Genomic DNA, 21514 nt, shown 5'->3' on the forward strand with positions numbered 1-21514 from the left:
TTTATTCATCCCCATGGGGAAATTCAACATTTTTTCCAATGTCCCATACACTTGTTGTAGCAAAAACTCATTACATACAATACTTAACTCAGTAATAATATGATATGCATCTAAATCACTAACTCAAAAAGCATTAATAATAGCTTTAAAAAAAGTTCTTAAGTCCTGGCAGTTGAATTGTAAAGCCTAATGGCATTGGGGAGTGTTGACCTCTTCATCCTGTCTGAGGAGCATTGCATCGACAGTAACCTGTCGCTGAAACTGCTTCTCTGTCTCTGGATGGTGCTATGTAGAGGATGTTCAGGGTTTTCCATAATTGACCGTAGCCTACTCAGCGCCCTTCGCTCAGCTACCGATGTTAAACTCTCCAGTACTTTGCCCACGACAGAGCCCGCCTTCCTTATCAGCTTATTAAGACGTGAGGCGTCCTTCTTCTTAATGCTTCCTCCCCAACACGCCACCACAAAGAAGAGGGCGCTCTCAACAACTGACCTATAGAACATCTTCAGCATCTCACTGCAGACATTGAATGACGCCAACCTTCTAAGGAAGTACAGTCGACTCTGTGCCTTCCTGCACAAGGCATCTGTGTTGAGATGAGAGGGGGCAATTTCAAAGGAGATCTGAGGTGCATGTTTCTCACAGAAAGTGGTGGGTGACTGGAATGTGCTGCCTGGGGTGGTGGCAGAGGCAGAAACATTAGAGACTTTGAAGAGACATTTAGATAGACACCTGAACATGAGGACGATGGAATGATATGGACATTGTGTAGGCAGTAGAGATTAGTTTAGTTAGCTATTTTATTTCTAATTGAATCAGTTCCGCACAACATCGTGGGCTGAAGGGGCCTGTTCCTGTGCTGTACTGGTCACTGTTATAAATACACCCCATGGAATTAGACCTGCTGCCATCATCTGGCTGCCCATTTTCTGGTAAAGAGAAGCACAATGAAAATTTCATAGGCAGTAGTGTGGTATCTTTTCATCAAAACTCAACAAATCTACATCTAGAAATCAAACCACCCACATTAGGAACTCATCATTTGTAGATGTTGACATTTCTTATTGGCTGAGTTATTGTAGAAGCATATTGGACTGCAGAAAGAGTAGCCTGGCACTGGGTCTGTAAGCAATATGGTTCTGAAATAATCTTACTTCAACTACAAGCCCGATAAGAGGGCACTCCATTACAAAGGATACAGATCTCCTATCTGAGGTGGACTCACCAAGCAAGAGGAATATACTTTAGTGGAAACACAAGCTGACGGGAAGGAGTGAGCTGAAGGTTGCAAACTCCGGATATCTGTGCAACAGGAACACAGATAGAAGTCTGCCACACGTGAAGTGTGGTTAGCCTCAGATATGGAAATGGAGAAGTGCTGCACAGGCAGATATCTGCCCCATTATGACACCGAAGGATAGAGAATGGCAGCATCTTGTCTTGTTTCTTAGTGAGTCTGTCTTGTGACCAATGACACTGGTGTTCATACACTATTGCTAATGATGGAAATACCTTTCCTTTATATGCACCTGTCCAAATCTTTTGAAAGTTGTAATTGTACCCACCTCTACAATATCATCCAGCAGTTTGTTCTATATCCCCAACAAACGATGTGCAGAAAAACTTTCCCTTAAGAACTCTTTCAAATTGACAACTGACAAAAACTACTAAAAGGAAGTTCGGCTTACATGGAGTGTCCATTGTGGGAGCGGCCACTGTTGGAGTGGATCAGTGTTAGAGAGGAGGTTTTAAGGCTTAAGAGGCTTCAGCGAGGAGAGGCGAAGTCTAAGGCAAGTTTCTTTTTCTCTTTGTTTATCAGTGCTAGTGAAGTGAGAATGGATTCAGCTTCAGTGGTGTGTTCTTCATGTCAGATGCGAGAATTTTGGGAGACCTTCAATCTCCCTGATAACTACAGTATATCTGACTGAGGTGCATCGAACTGCAGCTCCTTACAAACCATGTTAGGGTACTGGAGCTGCAGCTGGTTGACCTTCAGCTCATACTGGAGAATGAAAAAGTGACAGATAAACGCTACAGGAAGATAGTCACCCCTAAGTTGCAGGTAGCTGGGTTACTGTCAGGGTAAAGAAAGGGAATAGGTGACAGTGCAGAATCCATTATGGCCAATCCCTTAAATAATATGTCTACCACTTTGGACACCTTTGGGGGGCATGACCTACCAGGAGAAAATGCAGCAACCAGGTCTCTGGCACTGAACCTGGCTCAGAAGGGAGTGGGTAGAGGAAGGGAAACCCATTTCTTTCCAGGACATCAGAGATGCCCTCCTCCTTCACAGAATGGGGTTTTCCATTTCCACCATTGATGCTGTCTTCACCTGCACCTCCTCTTCTATTCTCACTCCATCTTCCCGCTGCCTTAACAGGGTTTAAGCATATCCCTTTTGTCCTCATCTACCACCCCGAGAGCCTCCACATCCAACACATCATTCTCTGCAACTTTCACCACCTTTAACAAGATCCTACCACCAAACACCTCCTTACCTCCTCCTCCATCCCACCTCTCTCATGCTCACACTCTCCATGATTCCCTGTCCTTTCGTCCATCCTCACTGACACTTATCCCTACAAGCAGCAGAGGAGCTACCACAGTCCACTCATCACTTCCCTCACCTCCATCTAGGGCCCCAAACAGTCCTTCCAGGTGAGCCGACACTTCACCTGTGAATCTGTTGTGATTGTCTACTGTACCTGATGCTCCTGATGCAGGCTCCACTACATTGGAGTGACCTGACATAGATTGGAGAACCATTTTGTCAAGCATCCTTGTTTCATCCACAAAAGTAGAAATTCCCAGTGGTCTACTATTTTAATTCCTATCCCCTTTTCCATTCTGACACATTGGTCCATGATCTCCTCTTCTGCCATGAAGAGGGCACTCTCAGGTTGGAGGAGTAATACCTCATATTATGTCTGGGTAGTCTCCAACATGGCATGAACAGCAAGGCATTTGATAAGGTACCCCATGCAAGGCTTACTGAGAAAGTAAGAAGGCATGGGATGCAAGGGACATTGCTTTATTGATCCAGAACTAACTTGCCCACAGAAGGCAAAGAGTGATTGTAGATGGGTCATATTCTGCATGGAGTTCGGTCACCAGTGGAATGCCTCAGGGATCTGTTCTGGGACTCCTTCTCTTCGTGATTTGTATACATGACTTGGATGAGGAAGTGGAGGGATGAGTTAGTAAAGTTGCTGATGACACAAAGGTTGGGGGTGTTGTGGATAGTGTGGAGGCATGTCAGAGGTTACAGCGGGGTATCGATAGGATGCAAAAGTGGGCCGAGAAGTGTAAGATAGAGTTCAACCCAGATAAGTGTGAGGTGGTTCATTTTGGTAGGTCAAATATGATGGCAGAATATGGTATTAATGGTAAGACTCTGGCAGTGTGGAGGATCTGAGGGATCTTGGGGTCTGAATCCATAGGACACTCAAAGTTGCTGCGCAGGTTGACTCTGTGGTTAAGAAAGCATATGGTGCATTGGTCTTCATCAACCTTGAGGTTGAGTTTAAGAGCTGAAGGGTAATGTTACAGCTATACAGGACCCTGGTCAGACCCCACTTGGAGTACAGTGCTTAGTTTTGGTCACCTCACTGCAGGAAGGATGTGGAAACTATAGAAAGGGTGCAGAGGAGATTTACAAGGATGTTGCTTGGATTGGGGAGCATGTCTTATGAGAATAGGTTGAGTGAATTCGGCCTTTTCTCTTTGGAGGTGCAAGAGAATGAGAGGTGACCTGATAGAGGTGTATAAGATGATGAGAGGCATTGATCATGTGGATAGTCAGAGGCTTTTTCCCAGGACTGATATGGCTAACACGAGAGGACACAGTTTTAAGGTGCTTGGAAGTAGGTACAGAGGAAATGTCAGGGGTAAGTTTTTTTTACACAGAGAGTGGTGAGTGCGTGGAATGAACTGCTGGTGACTGTGGTGGAGGTGGATATGAAAGGGTCTTTTAAAGGACTCCTGGATAGGTACATGGAGCTTAGAAAAATAGAGGGCTATGGGTAACCCTAGGTAATTGCTAAAGTAAGCACTTGCTCATCACAGCATTGTGGGCCGAAGGGCCTGTATTGTGCTGTAGGTTTTCTATGTTCCTAACATTTTTTCTCTAACTTCTGGTAATTATTCCCCCTCCCCCTTCCCACTTCTTCTATTCCCCCCTCTGGCCTCTTACTTCTTCTCCTAAACTGCCTATTACTTCCCCGGTGGCCCTCCTCCTTCCCTTTCTCCCATTGGACACTCTCCTCTCTTATCCGTGTCCTTCTTTTCTAGTCTTTTACTGTTTCCATCTGTCCCTCCCACCCCCATCCACCTGGTTTCACCTATCATCTTCTAGTTTGTCCTCCTTCCTCTTCCCCTCAGATTTGTGTTCTGACATCTTCCCCCTTCCTTTCCGGTCCAGATGAAGGGTCTCAGTCAAAATGTCGACTGTGTTCATTTCCATAGATGCTTCCTGACCAGTTGAATTTCTCCAGCATTTTGTGTGTGTTGCTCTGGATTTCTAGCATCTGCAGAATCTCTTATGTTTCCAAATACAAGTATATCCCATTTCTTAAATCCCATCCAGTGCCTTATCGATAGTGGAAAAGCTTTGGGGAATCAGGTGTGTTTCTTGCCACTAGATGCCTAGCCTGTTAACTGCTTGGAGCAACTTTACTTAGAGTCTGGTTGATGGAGACGCCTGAACGTTGGTGGGTCATCCTACAATATTAATGCAGTTGTATCTCAAGCTTAGATGAATATCAGAAAAACTACAATCACTGTAATATGAAATAAAAACAAAGTGCTGGAAATACTCAGCAAGTCAGACAGTATCTGTGGAAATTGTCTTGAACCCAAACATTAACTCTTTTGCAACACACACAAACTGCTGGAGGAACTCAGCAGGCCAGGCAGCATCTATGGAGACGAGTTACAGTTGATGTTTCGGGCCAAGACTCTTCTTCAGGGCAGTTTTTTTTCAGGATCTTGAAGAAGGGTCTCAGCACAAAAGGGCAACTGTTTACTCTTTTCTATAGATGCTGCCTAGCTTGCAGAGTTCCTCTAGTATTTTGTGTGTGTTGTTTGGGTTTCCAGCATCTGCAGATTTTCTCTTGTTTTTTATTAACTATTTCTTTTTTTCACAGATGCTGCCTGGCATGTCGAGTGCTTCCAGCAACTTCTGCTCTGAGCCAACCACAGGTCATTAGATTTTCTCTTGTTGGAGGTGGTCCTGACATTTTGTTCTTGTCAACTATCACTGCTGAATGTTCTTTTGTTATATCGTATCTAGGCAAGGGCTGCTTCGTTTTGAAGAGTTCCAACTGGAATTGAATGTTGTATAAGCATCAGCAAACCTCCACATTTTAGGCCCTGTGATGGCAAGAAGATAATTGATGAAGCAGTTAAGACTAGTTGGACAAAGGACACTCCTCTGAGGAGCTCCTGCAGGAATAACCTAGGGTTGGGATCATTGACTTCCAGCATACATTTACAATGAACTTCTTTTGTCTAAGGTACGGCTCCAGTCGGTGAAGAATTTTCACCTCAATTCCCAATGACTGCAGTTTACCAGAGATTCTTAATGGCATTCTCAATCACAGAGTCACAAATTTGCACAGCACACAAACAGGCCCTTCAGTGCAACTGATACCAGGCAGTTTTGGCCTGTTCTGATACAGATATAGAAACAGCCAGTTATCTGACGATGAAAAATTCAATATTGTGTGCTAAGGGTCTACGCAAATGATTAACAGCTGCTTCATATGCTTGTTTTGAGCCTTGTTGGAAAAGTGTTAGAGGCCACAGATAGAAAGGCAGCGAGATGTGAATGAAGTGGCAGACAACCAGAAACTCAGGGTAATTCCTGTGGACCAAACACAGGTGTTCTGCAGAGCAATACCTCAATCTACTCTTGGCTTCTCCAATGCAGAGATCACATTGTGAACTGGACTGGACAAATTCCAAATGAAATGCTGCTTGAAAGGCAAGGTAGCGGAGAGCGAAGAGGTGAAAGGACAGGCAATACACCTTCTGCTGTTGCATTGTCTCTTCAGTCGCACGACGGCCCTCTCCATCACTCCTGCTACTTGCTAATTCTGGGCAAGACAGTAAAAAGCTTTCACCCTTTGTGACAGAGTAAAGCAGAATATATCAATTTCCATTTCCAGGTTACCAACTCCTCCATATTCCTGAATAACTGAGTACCAAGGAAGAAAGGTGCTATAGGGGAATGTGGGCTCAAATAGACTGAAAAAACTCAAACATTAAGTGATCACGTACTCACCCATCACAATTCACATCTGCTAGGACTGCCAGAGTAACATGGCCCTAAACTGCTTGTGAAATCCCTGTGGGGGTGGCCCGATGTCAGACAGTCCTCCCCCTCATATCATGTGGCTGGCATAGCAGGAAGTATGAGCTATTAATAGGAGCTGGTGTTTGCAGCTGTGACTGTATACACAGCTCTGCTGTGGACATCTGCAATCCCACAACCAAAGGCAGTAAGTGAAGTTTTAACCTCCCAACACCTGCACTGTTTGGCAGAAGCAATAGCTACTGACAATTCTCTTTGATTTACAGCTAAAGCAACTGGTATATATTTACTAATCTACTGGTCAGTGCATTGCTTGTAATCAAAATCACTCTCAATGAAGATAAACACATTAAGAGAGATGATTATCATCAGTTTAGAAGCCTGACTGTCCAATATGGGGAGAGACAACAGACATACCAAAACCCCAGATAAGATGCACTGAAACTACTTTGAACAATGATTTCAGAGAAATCAAAATTTAAATGAACAAAAATCCATAGAAAGGGTGCAGAGGAGATATACGAGGATGTTGCCGGGATTGGGGAACATGCCTTATGAGAATAGGTTGAGTGAAATTGGTCTTTTCTCCTTGGAGTGACAGAGGATGAGAGGTGACCTGATAGAGGTGTACAATATGATAAGAGGAATTGATCGTGTGGATAGTCAGAGGCTTTTTCCCAGGGCTGAGATGGCTAGCACGAGAGGGCAGTTTTAAGGCACTTGGAAGTAGGTACAGAGGAGATGTCAGGGGTAAGTTATTTTATGCAGGGAATTGTGAGTGCATGGAATGGGCTGCCAGCGACAGTGGTGGAGGCGGATATGATACTGTCTTTTAAGAGACTCCTGGACAGGTACATGGACCTTAGAAAAATAGAGGGCTATGGGTAAGCCTAGGTAATTTCTAAGGTAAGGACATGTTCGTCACAGCTTTGTGGGCTGAAGCATCTGTATTGTGCTGTAGATTTTCTATGTTTCTAATGATTTCAAGTGCCCTGCATTCAGGGGCTCACCCACAAAAATTGTTAGATTTGCAGCACCATGATCATGCACTCTAACACAATAAACTTATCCCATCAAATGAAGAGACCCCTTTAAATGGCACGAAAATATTACACATAGACTGCATATTCTCTACAGTGGGAGTGGATGATACCCTCATCCACCTGCTACAGAAAGCTCACTCCCACCTGGTTGATGCTGGTGGCATTGTGAGAATCATATTTTTTAATTTCTCTGGTGCATTCAATACAATCCAGCAACTTCTTCTGAGTGAGAAGCTGTAAAGGGTCAGCATAGACAAATCCACTATCTCCTGGATTACTGATTACCTGCAGATGGACCCCAGTTTGTACGGCTGAGTAGTTCTCTGTCTGAGATGGTGGTGAGAGGCACCAGAGTGCCACAAGGGACTGTCCTGTGTCCGTTGCTGTTCACACTGTACACTCAGACTTTCAGAACAACTCTGAGTCTAGTCACAGAAGTTCTCTGATGACTCTGTTGTGGTTGGGTGTATCAGAGATTGGCAGGAGTTGGAGTTCAGAGGACTGGTGGACAAGTTTGTAGAGTGGTGGAGGAGGAATCACCTGCTCTTAAATGGGAGATGGTGATTGATTTTAGGAGGAAGAGCACTCTGATGAGTCCTGTATACATCTGGGAGAAGAGGTTGCAGTGGTGGAGGAGTACAAATACTTGAATGTTCACCTCGACAACAGACTTGACTGGAAAACCAATACCAAGGCTGTTTACAACAAGGGGATGAACAGACTCTATTTTCTAAGGGGGCTGAGATCCTTCAACATGTGCAGCAGGATGCTGGAGATCTTTTACCAGTCTGATGCAGTGAGTGCAGTCTTCTTTGCAGCTTTATATTGGGGGAGCAGCAAACATGCTGGTGAAGCAAAAAGACTGAATAAACTCATCAAAAAGGCTGGATTCATCCTTGGCTACAACCCGGACACTTTTGAGTTGGTGGTGGAGAGGAGGTCACTAAACAAACTGTTTTATTATTGATTATGGACAATCAGGCACATCCTCTCCATGAGTTACTGAATGAGCAGCGGAGCCCCTTTTCAAACAGACTCATTCAGCTCTGCTGTCACAGGGATTGTTACAGAAAATCTTTCCCACCAAATGCAATAAGCATATACAACAATTCATCTCTGTGTGACAGGAGTACAATAGCCTCTGCTTTATTATTTCATACATTATTATTGCACATTGGTACGTTATGTATATTATTATTCTGTACATTATTATTAGTTAAGTCTGCACACTGCTAAGCGTGTTTTTAAATGTCGCTGCTGTAATGAAAGCATTTCCCACTCGTATAATAAAGTATTTATTATTATTATTATTATTATTATTAATATACATATGTCTTTTCCAGGAAGGTTGCTCCAATCCTATTGCCAATATGGCCAAAGCCATTGTGCTATTCTTGGCATTAGACTGGAACCACACACAGACCCAGATCAGGTAACATTAGCATGAATTCAAATGTATAAGTTCAAAGTAAATTCAGTATCAGATATATGTCACCATATGCAACCCTGAGGTTCATTTTCTTCCATCATTTAATTTCCTGACTTGAATTTATGTTCTGTCTTTTGCTAGATCAATAAGAGGGTATTTGACAGAGTGTGGACAGCTGCATTGTGAATTAATTTACAATGGAATTATAACAATTACATCACCAAAGGTGGCCAAGCACCAACTCCATCATATCTGTTCAGATGCTAACTCCATAGTTTTGGAACATAGAACAGTACAGAACACGAACCGGCTTGGCAAACCCACAAGCGATGTGCCAACCATGAAACCAATATGAAGTAATCCCATCTGCCTGAACATAGTCTGTATCTTCCCATTCCTCTCCTGGTGCATGCCTAGCTAAATGCCTCTCATGTCTGCTTCCACTCCTAGTCAACAGCATATTCCAGGCAACTACCACTCCGCGTAAAAACTTGCCCCGCACTAAACAAACTTGCCTTAAATGTTCCCCCTTTCACCTTAAAGTCATGCCCTTTGACATTTCTACCTTTGGAAAGAGACAGTGACTCTATGTCTCCAAAGCCTGAGAAAACAGTCGAGCCTGTCCAAACTTTTCTTAGAGCTATTACTCCATAAGCCAGGCAGCATCCTGGTGAACCTCCACTGCACCTTCTCCAAAGGGTATAAGAAGGTTTTGATGGGGTTTAAGAAGGCTTTAAGACATAGGAGCAGAGTTAGGCCATTCAACTCATCAAGTCTGCTCTGTCATTCAGTCATGGCTATTTGTTTTCCATCTCAACCTCGTTCTCCATAAAAAAATAAAAAAAGTAAGAGTGAAGAAAAGTCAAGTGCAAAAGAGTAAAATATTACAAGATTTTAAAAGCACAATGAGTACAAGGGCACTTTATTTGAATGCCTGCAGTATTTGAAATAAATTCAGTGAACTTGTGGCACAAATTAGTACAAAGGGGTATGATTTAGTGGCCATTACAGAGACATGGTTGCAGGGTGGAGAGGATTGGAAATTAAATATTCAAGGATATCAGGTAATATGGAAGGACAGGCAGGAAGGTAAGAGAGGGGGGTAACACTCTTAATTAAAGATGAGATCAGCATGATAGTGAGAGACGATATAAGATCTAGAGAGCAAAATGTTGAATCCATCTGGGTAAAGATTAGGAATAGTAAAGGGAAAAAAAAAATCACTGGTGGGAGTTGTTTATCGGCCACTAAATAATAACATTACAGTGGCACAGGCAATAAACAGAGAAATAACTGAGGCATACACAAGGAAATCTGCAGATGCTGGAAATTCAAGTAACACACACTAAATGCTGGTGGAACGCAGCAGGCTAGGCAACATCTATAGGAAGAAGTACAGTCGACGTTTTGGGCTGAGACCCTTCATCAGGACTGAGGCATGTAAGATCGGAACAGCAGTTATCGTGGGGGACTTTAACTTGCACATAGATTGGGTGAATCAAGTTGGTCATGGCAGTCTTAAGGAGGACTTCATAGAATGCGTGATGGCTTTCTTGAACAGCAAGGGAATGCATTATTTTAGATCTGCTCCTGTGCAATGACACAGGTAAAATTAGTGATATTGTAGTTAGGGATCCTCTTGGAAAGAGTGATCACAGTATGATTGAGTTTCTCATACAAATGGAGGGTGCAATAGTTCAATCTAAAACCCATGTATTACGCCTAAACAATGGAGACTACAATGGGATGAGGGAAGAGTTGGATAGGGTAGACTGGGAACACAGGCTATATGGTGGTGCAGTTGAGGAACAGTGGAAGACTTTCACAGAGATTTTTCACAGTGCTCAACAAAAGTGTACTCCAGTTAAAAGCAAGGACAGTAGGGTGGGGAGAGCCAGCCTTGGATAACTAAGGAAATAAAAGAAGGCATCAAACTAAAAGCTCATGTGTACAAAGTCGCTAAGAGTAGTAGGAAACTGGAAGATTGGGAAAACTTTAAAAGCAACAAAGTACCACTAAAGGGAAGCTAGATTATGAAAATAAACTAGCACAAAATATCAAAACGGTAGTAAAAGTCTTTATAATTATATAAAGTGGAAAAGGGTGGCTAAAGTGAATGTAGGTCCCTTGGAGAATGAAAAGGGGGAATTGATATTGGGTAATGAGGGAATGGCCGAGGTTTTGAATGACTATTTTGTGTCAATCTTCATGGTGGAGGACACGTCTAACATGCCAAACATGTGTAGGGAGGTGAGGACCTCAATACAATAGCTATCACTAAAGAGGTAGTGCTGGGCCTGAAGGTAGACAAATCCCCTGGTCCTGATGGAATGCAAGAAATGGCAGAAATAGTAAAGACTTTGGTAATAATTTATCAAAATTCTCTGGACTCTGGGCAGGTCCCATCTGATTGGAAGATGGCAAATGACACACCACTGTTCAAAAAAAAGGATGTATGCAAAAGGCAGGTAACTATAGGCCAGCTAGTTTAAAATCTGCAGTTGGGAAAATGCTTGAAGCTATCATTAAAGAAGAAATAGTGAGGCATCTGGAAAGAAATGGATCCATCAGACAGATGCAGCATCGATTCAGCAAAGGTAGTTCCTATTTGACAAACTTCCTAGAGTTCTTTGAGGATATAATGAGTGTAGTGGATAGTGGGGAACAGATGGACATTATATACTTGGATTTCCAGAAGGTGTTTGATAAGGTGTCACATAAAAGACTTATCCATAAGATAAGGATGTATAGATTTGGGGGTGATGTATAAGCATGGATAGAGGATAGGTTAACTAATAGAAAGCAGAGAGTTGGGATACATGGGTGTTACTCTGGTTGGCAATCAGTGGTGAGCGGTGTGCTGCAGGGGGTCGATGCTGGGCCTGCAACTGTTCATGATATACATTAACCATCTGGAAGAGGGGACCGAGTGTAGTGTGTCTAAGTTTGCTGATGATACTGAGTGGAAAGGCAAATTGTGCAGAAGATACGGAGAGTCTGCAGAGAGATATAGATAGGTTAATTGAGTGGGCAAGGATCTGGCAGATGGAGTACAATGTTGGTAAATGTGAGGTCATCCACGTTGGAAGGAAAAATGAAAGAGCAGATTATTACTTAAATGTTAAAATTGCAGCATGCTGTTGTGCAGAGGGATTTGGGAGTGAATTCCACAGATTCACCGCTCTTTGGCTAAAGAATTTCATACTCATTTTTGTTTTTGAAGGGATGTCCTTATATCTTGAGAGTCTAGGCCCCCTGGTCCTAGACTCTCCCCATCTCCCACTACTGGAAACATCCTCTCCACATCCACTCTATCTAGTCCTTTCAATAATCAGTAGATTACAATGAGAACCCCTTCATTATTCTAAACTCCAGTTATACAGACACAGAGTATTCAAACACTCCTCATTCATTAACCCTTTCATTCCTGAGATTGTTTCATAAACTTCTTTTAGATCCTCTCCAATGCCAGCACATCCATTCTTAGATTTGGAGGCTAAAACTGCTCAGAATACTCCAAATGCAATCTAACCAATGTCTTACAAAGCCTCAGCATTACATCAGCCTTATATAGCATGAACCTTTTTCCATGGTTGGGTATGTCTATAGCAAGAGGGCACAAGTAGAAGTGAGAGTTAGGAGATGAGGTTATCTGAGCTAAGAGCTTAATGTCCATCCATAGTCAGCAAGGCTTCCTCAAGGAAAAATCTTGCCTGACAAATCTACTGGAATTCTTTGAAGAAATATCAAGCTGGATAAACAAAGGAGAATTAGTTGATGTTGTGTATTTGATTTTTCAGAAAGCCTTTGACAAGGTGCCACACATAAGGCTACTTAACAAGCTATGAGCCCGTGGTATTCCAGGAGAGATTCTATCATGCATAAAGCAGTGTCTGATTGGAGGGAAGCAACGAGTGGAATGGAGGGAGCTGGTTGCCAGTGACTTGTGGTGTTCTAAAGGGGTCTCTGTTGGACTAATTCTTTTTACATTATATGTCAATGATTTGGATGCTGTAATTGATGGCTTTGTTGCAAAGTTTGCAGACAGTACAAAGGTAGGTGGAGGGGCAGGTAGTTTTGAGGAAGTAGAGAGGCCACAGAAGGATGTAGATCTGGAGAATGAGCAAAGAAGTGACAGATGGAATACAGTGTCGGGAAGTGTATGGTCATGCACATAGATAGAAAGGGTTGACTATTTTCTAAATGAAGAGAAAATATAAATACTGAGGCACAAAGGGACTCAGGAGTCCTTGTGCAGGATTTTCTGAAGAGGTATTGATCATGTGGATAGTCAGAGGCTTTTTCCCAGGACTGAAATGGCTAACATGAGAGGGCACAGTTTTGAGGTACAGAAGAGATGTCGGGGGCAAGTTTTTTTTTACACAGAGTGGTGAGTGCATGGAATAGGCTGCTGGTGATGGTGGTGGAGGCAGCTACGATAGGGTCTTAAGAGACTCCTGGATAGGTGCATGGAGCTTAGAAAAATAGAGGGCAATGGGCAACCCTAGATAATTTCTAAAATAAGTACATGTTTGGCACAGCATTGTGGGCTGAAGGGCCTGTATTTTGCTGTAGTTTTTCTATGTTTCTATTAATTTGCAGGTTGAGTCTGTGGTGCAGAAGGAAAATATGATGTTAGCATTCATTTCATGAGGACTGGAATATAAAAGCAAGGATGTAATGTTGAGACTTTATAAAGCACTGTCAGGCCTCACTTGGCATATTGTGAGCAGTTTTGGGCACCTTAGAAAGGATGTGCTGAAACTGGAGAGGGTTGAAAGGAAGTTCACAAAAATGATTCCAGGTTTAAACAGCTTGTCGTATGAAGAGTTTTTGATGGCTCTGGGCCTGTATTCACCAGAAATCAAAAGAATGAGGGGTGACCTCATTGAAACCTTTCAAATGCTGAAAGGTCTTGATAGAGTGGATGTGGAGATGATATTTTCTATGGTGGGAGAGTCTATGACCAGAGGACACAGTCTCAGAATAGAGGGGTGTCCTTTTAGAACGGAGAAGAGGAGGAATTTCTTTAGCCAGAGTGGCAAATCTGTGGAATTCTTTGCCACAAGCAGCTGTGGAGGCAAAGTCTTTATGTATATTAAGGCAGAGCTTGATAGATTCTAGATTGGTCAGGGCATGAAGGGATGTGGGCAGAAGGCAGGAGATTGGGGCTGAGAGGAAAAATAAATCAGCCATGATGAAATGGTGGAGCAGACTCTATGGGCCAAATAGCCTAATTCTGCTCCTATGTCTTATGGTCTTGTATACGTAGTCAATGGCATTTCAAAAAGTCGTCATAAAGTGAAACAATCACATTTTACTGAAGCTGCTATTGCCTCGCAACTTGTTACAGTTTCTCGTTTTCACCTCCTGAAATCCCCTGGTATGTTGTAAGCTGATAAAAGCCACACCACAAAATACAGAAGTGACAGAAAACAGTGGCTTCTGCTTTTATCACGGAGTGCAGCTGTGTCCGCACTTGGGACATCTGCAAGGCAGGAAGTGCTTTGCTACTCTTATTGAGGTTTAAAACCTCAGTGCTCATTAATAAATAAAGACTTTTTTGTCTTGCCTCGTTTTTGTTGAGGACTGCGATGTTCTCCAGCACAATATGGAAATGAGCTTGGATTTTGTGTTTAGGTCTCTCTAGTGCATTTGAAGAAAACTTTCAGATTCAGGAGTTTTAGCAATATTCGCTGAACTATGTGATAGAATGTATTAGAGCAAAAAATGCAGTTCAAGGTCTAAAAGGGATTGACATGGCACAGTGCCGAGTGGAGGAGAAAGAAATCTGTACATAGAGTATGGAGATTACAGCAATGAATGATATTCACTGTCCTCAAAATTTAATCAGACCAATATCCAAGAGTTGTAAATTTCCTCTATTGTTTGTTCCACTGGTGAGATACTTTGTGCCCAATTCAGAACATTCCTTGATTCTCATATATGCTCATGTAGATTAACAACCCAAAATGTGGCACAACATATCCACAAGACATTGAATTTTAGAGTCTGGTACTCGCCCTGGAATCTTTGAAATTTTCCTGATAACAAATGACCTGCATAATTGAATAGAAGGAATTATGAGATAATGCAGGACGATGCAATGACATCAAATTTGGCTTTAAAGTTCTTAGATTGTAGAAGGATGATAAAGAAAAATAATGACTTCTACCATTTTGAAAAAAGATGAATAAGAGGATACCCTCCCTTGCCACTCTTCCAGCTCACCTGGCTTCACCTATTAACTTCTAGCTTGTCATCCTTTCCCTCCCCTCTCCTTCTTATTCTATCTTCTTCCTCTTCATTTCCAGTCCTAATGAAAGGTCTCAGCCTGAAATGTCAACTCTTTGTTCTTTTCCATAGATGCTACCTGAACTGCAGAGTTCCTCCAGCATTTTGTGTGTGTCACTCTGAATAAAAAAAATCCATTATCTGTGTGGCAAAATGAGATACAGCTGATTTGTGTTGCTAAGATCTGACCTTGATGCAAGATAGAAAGGGAGCAATAATCGTAGTAGCATCCAGAAAACACAATTAGTCTGTGGTGACTAAAGCAGGTGAACAGCATGGAGGGATCATTCATCTCATGAACTCAGTCTTGCACCTAGTGATTTGTTTGAGAGAGGTAGGAAGCATTTAGATAGGCACACGAAAGGGCAGGACCTAGGGATATGGACTGGGACTAGCTGGGTGGGTGCCATGGTTGTTGGCATGGATCCCAAAGGGCCTGTATCCCATGCTGTATTGCTCTGTCTTTAAGTAGCAAGGCATGAGTCAAAAGCCCTCCAAGTGGTACACAATCTTACTGTTCCACACACACTATTCATTTGCTTTTACTGATTGTAACTTATTATGATATTTCACTAATTATAATGACCTTGTTGCTGGTCTCCATGTTGCAGTATAACCTTGTGTTAATTATCTTAAATTAACTAAAGTCACCAGAGATAAACATCTCCAGATGTGCACTGTTCATTGAACAGCAGGGCACAGAAACACCAGAGATACACATCTCCAGATGTGCACTGTTCATTGAACAGCAAGGCACAGGAACACCAGAGATACACATCTCCAGATGTGCACTGTTCATTGAACAGCAAGGCACAGAAACACCAAAGATACACATCTCCAGATGTGTACTGTTCATTGAACAGCAAGGCACAGGAACACCAGAGATAAACATCTCCAGATGTGTACTGTTCATTGAACAGCAAGGCACAGGAACACCAGAGATAAACATCTCCAGATGTGCACTGTTCATTGAACAGCAGGGCACAGAAACACCAGAGATACACATCTCCAGATGTGCACTGTTCATTGAACAGCAAGGCACAGGAACACCAGAGATACACATCTCCAGATGTGCACTGTTCATTGAACAGCACAGGAACTGACCCTCCAGCCCACAATATCTGCGCCAATCATGACGCCAGTTTAACTACACAGATGAGCCTCCTACACATGATCTATAGCTTACATTCTTTTAGCTGCAACCTTAGAAGCATCAGGACAAAAGTTCCGTCTCATAAATTAACATTCCATGGCTGTTCCTGTGTTTGTCTAAATGCCTCTGAGATGTTGCAAATATATTTGCTTTTGCCATCTCGCTAGCAGTGCAGTCCAGGCACCTACCACTACCTGTGTAAAATACCTACCTTGTAAATCTCCTTAAAGCTTTCTCCCTCATCTCAAAGCTATGCTCTGTGGTATTTATGCTCTGGGGAAAGGACCATGACTATCAACACATTCTACAGTGCCTATAAAAAGTAGTCACCCCCCCCCCCCCCACGCCCATGGACAGTTTCATGTTTTACTGTTTTACAATATTGAATCACAATGGATTTTTTGACACAATCAACAGAAAAAAGACTTTCATATCAAAGTGAAAACAGATCTCTACAAAGTGATCTAAATTAATTACAAATATAGAACACAAGATAATTGATTGCATAATCATTCATCCTCTTGAGGTCAGTATTTAGTAGATGCACCTTTGGCAGCAATTACAGCCTTGAGTCTGTGTGGATAGGTCTCTATCAGCTTTGCACATTTGGACACTGCAATTTTTCCCCATTCTTCTTTACAAAACTGCTCAAGCTCTGTCAGGGGATCATAAGTGAACAACCCTTTTCAAGTCCAGCCACAAATTCTCAATTGACTGAGGTCTGGACTCTGACTTGGCCACACGAGGACATTAACTTTGTTTTCTTTAGGCAATTCCAGTGTAGCTTTGGCTTTATGCTTGGGGTCATTCTCTCAAAATTTTCTCCCAAGTCATGATTCTCTTGCGGACTGCATCAGGTTTTTCTTCAGGATTTTCCTGTATTTTGCTGCATTCATTTTACCCTCTACCTTCACAAGCCTTCCAGGGCCTGCTGCAGTGAAACATCCCCACAGCATGGTGCGGCCACCATCGTGCTTCATGGTAGGAATGGTGTGTTTTTGATGATGTGCGGTGCTTGGCTTCTGCCAGACACAGTATTTAGTTTGATGGCCAAAAACTCAATTTTGGTTTCATTAGACCATAGAACTTTCTTCCAGCTGACTTCAGAATCTCCAACTTGGCTTCTAGCAAACTCTAGCTGAGATTTCATGTGATTTTTTTTTCCCGACAGAGGCTTTTCCTTTGCCACTCTCCCATAAAGCTGCAACTGGTGAATCACCCAGGCAACAGTTGTATGCACAGTCTCTCTCATCTCAGCCACTGAAGCTTGTAACTCCTCCAGTGTTATTGGTCTCTGGGTTGCCTTCCTCACTAGTCCCCTTCTTGCACAGTCACTCAGTTTTTGAGGACGGACAGCTCTAGGCGGATTCACAGCTGTGCCATATTCTTTCCATTTCTTGATGATTGACTAAACTGCATTTACAGTGATTTGGAAATTTTCTTGTATACATCTCCTGATTTGTGCTTTTCAATAATGTTTTCATGGAGTTGCTTGGAGTGTTCTTTTGTCTTTATGGATTTTTTTGCTGCTGGTCTGTATATTGCAATACCACCTTGTGTTTTTGCCAGGATACTGACTCATCAGCAGTTGGACCTTCCAGATACAGGTGTATTTTTACTATAATCAATTGAAACACCTTGACTGCACACAGGTCTCCAAAAACAGATCTCCATTTAACTAATTATGTGCCTCAAAAATCAGTTGGCTGCAGCAGTGATGATTTGGTGTGTCATTTTAAAGGGAAGTGAAAATTTATGCATTCAATTATTGTGCGTTTTATATTTCTAATTAGTTTAGATCACTTTATAGAGATTTGTATTCACTTTGACATGAAAGTGTATTTTTCTGTTGATCAGTGTCGAAAAAGGCAAATTAAATCTCTGTTAATCAATGTTGTAAAATAATAAAATAGGAAAATATCCGTGGGGGGATGTTAATACTTTTTAATCGGTGCTGTATCTACCTATCTCAAAGCTACATCCTGTAGTATTTGACATTCCCACCCCTGGGGAAAGGACTTTGACTTTCTATCCTATCTCAGCTTCTCATAATTTTATGTAATTGTATGTAATTAGTTTTGCTACAACAAGTGTATGGGACATTGGAAAAAAAGTTGAATTTCCCCATGGGGATGAATAAAGTATCTATCTATCTATCTATCTATCTATCTATCTATCTATCTATCTAAACTTCAGTAAGGTTGCCTCTTAGCCTCTGTTACTCTAGAGAAAACCCAAGTTTGTCATTCTTTCCTTATAGCTAATACTCTCTAATCCAGACAGCATCTTGGTGAACCTATTCTGTACCCTCTCCAAAGACCTCACATCCTTCCAGCAAGAGAACAAGCAGAACTGCACACAATACTCAAAGTGTAGCCTAATCAAAACTTTATACAGGTGCAATATGACTCCACAACTTTTATACTCAACACTCAACTAATGAAGGCAAACATGTTGTGCACCTACTCTACCTCCCTATCTGCCTATGTTGCTACTTTCAGGGAGCAATGGTCCTGCACTCCATGATACCTATGTACAGCAAAGGTCCCTCTGTATGTCAGATCAACAGACCATTATCTTTATAGCAATTTCTAATGCCCAAACTATATCTATAATGCAATCAAAACTACCGACAGAAAGTGGTTCTCACTGTGATCTTTACTCATCAGCAGTTTCCATTAATACTTTCCGTTGGTTTACCTACAACCTTCAAAGCATCAGGACAATAGTTCTAGTTTCATAAAGTTCCCACAGTCCAATGCTTTCAAGCATAGAGTCATTTCCTCACCTCTGCACCCTTCACTTCATTGAGAACTTAAGGGATGATCTGTTCTGCTCTATGTGATATTCATTTTGGAGACTTCACAAAATCTCCCTGCCTCTATCCTTTCTTCCTCATGGTTTGGCATGCCCTCTGATCCTACATACAATACTCAAGTATATACATATGTGGAAAGTGCAGTAAGACAATGACAATGTAGTCAAGTGCGACCTTGGAAGTGAGACTGCCAGAGATACCGCTACTTACTACAGATGAGATAGACTGTGGGGGTATGTATTCAAGCCAATTGAGTGAGGCCTCTGTAGTGAGACTTTTTTCATAAAGGTCTTCCTAAAACAATGCCCTTTTACACAATGGGGATGCTGGAGACAGACAAAGCCAGAGTATGGGAGGGATGTGAAACATACCCCACAACCAAGGCTCTGTTGTCTCGACTAACTGCAAAATATCATCAGCTGGCTGCTTGAAGTTTCGCTTGACTTTAAAATCTCTATTGAGAATGGCGAGTTCTTACAGAAACATACACAATGAACAATATCCATAACTGAGAAGCCAATTCTGCATAAATATTACAGTTGTCTGTTCAGACTTTAGAACTGTGTGGGTGGCAGGGGGCCATGCTGTTCTCCCAGTGCACGGGATCAAAAGTACACAATATCCAATTAGTATAGTTGGGTCTATTCCCTTTGGCAGTGTGTAAGTGACTGAATTCCAGTGACTGATGTTTGAGCTGAGGGTATAAGTTCCTAAGCTCATTGTCACAGGATTGGTGTCAGGCACCCCGAAAAAGCACAACCTTTTCATCGCATATATCTGACTGGCTGTTCTGATCTCTCAGCATCTGAACCAAAGCATCTCTTTTTGGGGCATTAATTGTTATTTTTGCTTTGATATGTATTAAATTGAGCAAACACATACCTGGGTATGCACCTAACTATTGGAGGCTCAGCCCCGAGACCATGTGTAATTTGGGAGGATTTACTGCGGAACTTTATTTACTGTTGAGTGTTCTTGGATGAGAAACGTACTTTCAAACCACTTATTTCACAGCGCCTTAAAAAGGTGTTTTTGTGCAATTCATAATGAATTAATATTAAGTTTCTGTATTCTCTGTGTGTTAACAGTTTCACTTGGACAGTGGTGTATTTAAAATGTTGGTTAGTCTTCATGAGTCTTTGTCTATGTTATTCAGAAACTGAACTGTTGCTTCATGGCTGACTTGTGCAGTATAGCATTTACCCATCAGATATCAGAAAGAAAGAATTCACCAGTCTAATTATTTGTGGGATGGAGGCAAAAGATGAGGAGCTGGAGGGAACAGGATATGTTCCCTTTAGTGTTAGTAGGCTGGAAGAATATGGGCAGGGAAGTGGCCGATGGAGTTTAATCCGGACAAATGTGAAATGTTGCACTTTGGGAGGTCAAGGGATCCAGGGATATTCAATATCCAATTTTGAACATCCAGGGATATTCAATATTCAGGAGGGATAGACAGGAAAGGAGGTGGGGTAGCATTGCTGGTTAGAGAGGAGATTAACGCAATAGAAAGGAAGGGCATTAGCCTGGAGGATGTGGAATCGATATGGGTAGCGCTGCATAACACTAAGGGGCAGAAAACGCTGGTGGGAGTTGTGTACAGGCCACCTAACAGTAGTAGTGAGGTTGGGGATGGCATTAAACAGGAAATCAGAAATGTGTGCAATAAAGGAACAGTAGTTATAATGGGTGACTTCAATCTACATATAGATTGGGTGAACCAAATTGGTAAGGGTGCCGAGGAAGAGGATTTCTTGGAATGTATGCCGGATGGTTTTCTGAACCAACATGTTGAGGAACCAACTAGAGAGCAGGCAATTCTAGATTGGGTATTGAGCAATGAGGAAGGGTTAGTTCTTGTCCACTTGATCTTGTCGTGCAAGGCCCCTTGGGTAAGAGTGACCATAATATGGTGGAATTCTTCATTAAGATAGAGAGTGACATAGTTAATTCAGAAACAAAGGTTCTGAACTTAAAGAAGGGTAACTTTGAAGGTATGAGATGTGAATTAGCTAAGATAGACTGGCAAATGATACTTAAAGGGTTGACGGTGGACATGTAATGGCAAGCATTTAAAGATCGCATGGATGAACTACAACAATTGTTCATCCCAGTTTGGCAAAAGAATAAACCAGGGAAGGTAGTGCACCCGTGGCTGACAAGGGAAATTAGGGATAGTATCAAGTCCAAAGAAGAAACATATAAATTAGCAAAAAAAAGCGGCACACCTGAGGACTGGGAGAAATTCAGAGACCAGCAGAGGAGGACAAAGGGCTTAATTAGGAAAGGGAAAAAAGATTATGAGAGAAAGCTGGCAGGGAACATAAAAACTGACTGTAAAAGCTTTTATAGATACGTGAAAAGAAAAAGATTGGTCAAGACAAAAGTAAGTCCTTTACAGTCAGAAACAGGTGAATTGATCATAGGGAACAAAGACATGGCAGACCAATTGAATAACTAC

At 42.1% G+C, this 21514-nt stretch overlaps 1 protein-coding gene across 7 annotated transcripts in view; it reads right to left on the minus strand.

Moving 5' to 3' along the window:
• The window catches only part of cbfa2t3 (CBFA2/RUNX1 partner transcriptional co-repressor 3), a 220928-nt gene that overhangs the window by 119865 nt on the left and 79549 nt on the right, over positions 1 to 21514 (minus strand). Inside the window, exon 1 of one of the 7 annotated variants that reach the window (XM_073070521.1) lies at positions 6287 to 6351. The exons of the other annotated variants lie outside the window; for them this stretch is intronic. Within the exon in view, the coding sequence (XP_072926622.1) occupies positions 6287 to 6290 (4 nt within the window). The 5' untranslated portion in view covers positions 6291 to 6351. Of the gene's footprint in view, positions 1 to 6286; positions 6352 to 21514 lie in introns of those variants that run through there. 7 annotated transcript variants of the gene reach the window in all.

The sequence above is a fragment of the Hemitrygon akajei genome, chromosome 17 (genome assembly GCF_048418815.1).
Source record: "Hemitrygon akajei chromosome 17, sHemAka1.3, whole genome shotgun sequence".
NCBI classification, from domain to species: Eukaryota; Metazoa; Chordata; class Chondrichthyes; order Myliobatiformes; family Dasyatidae; genus Hemitrygon; species Hemitrygon akajei.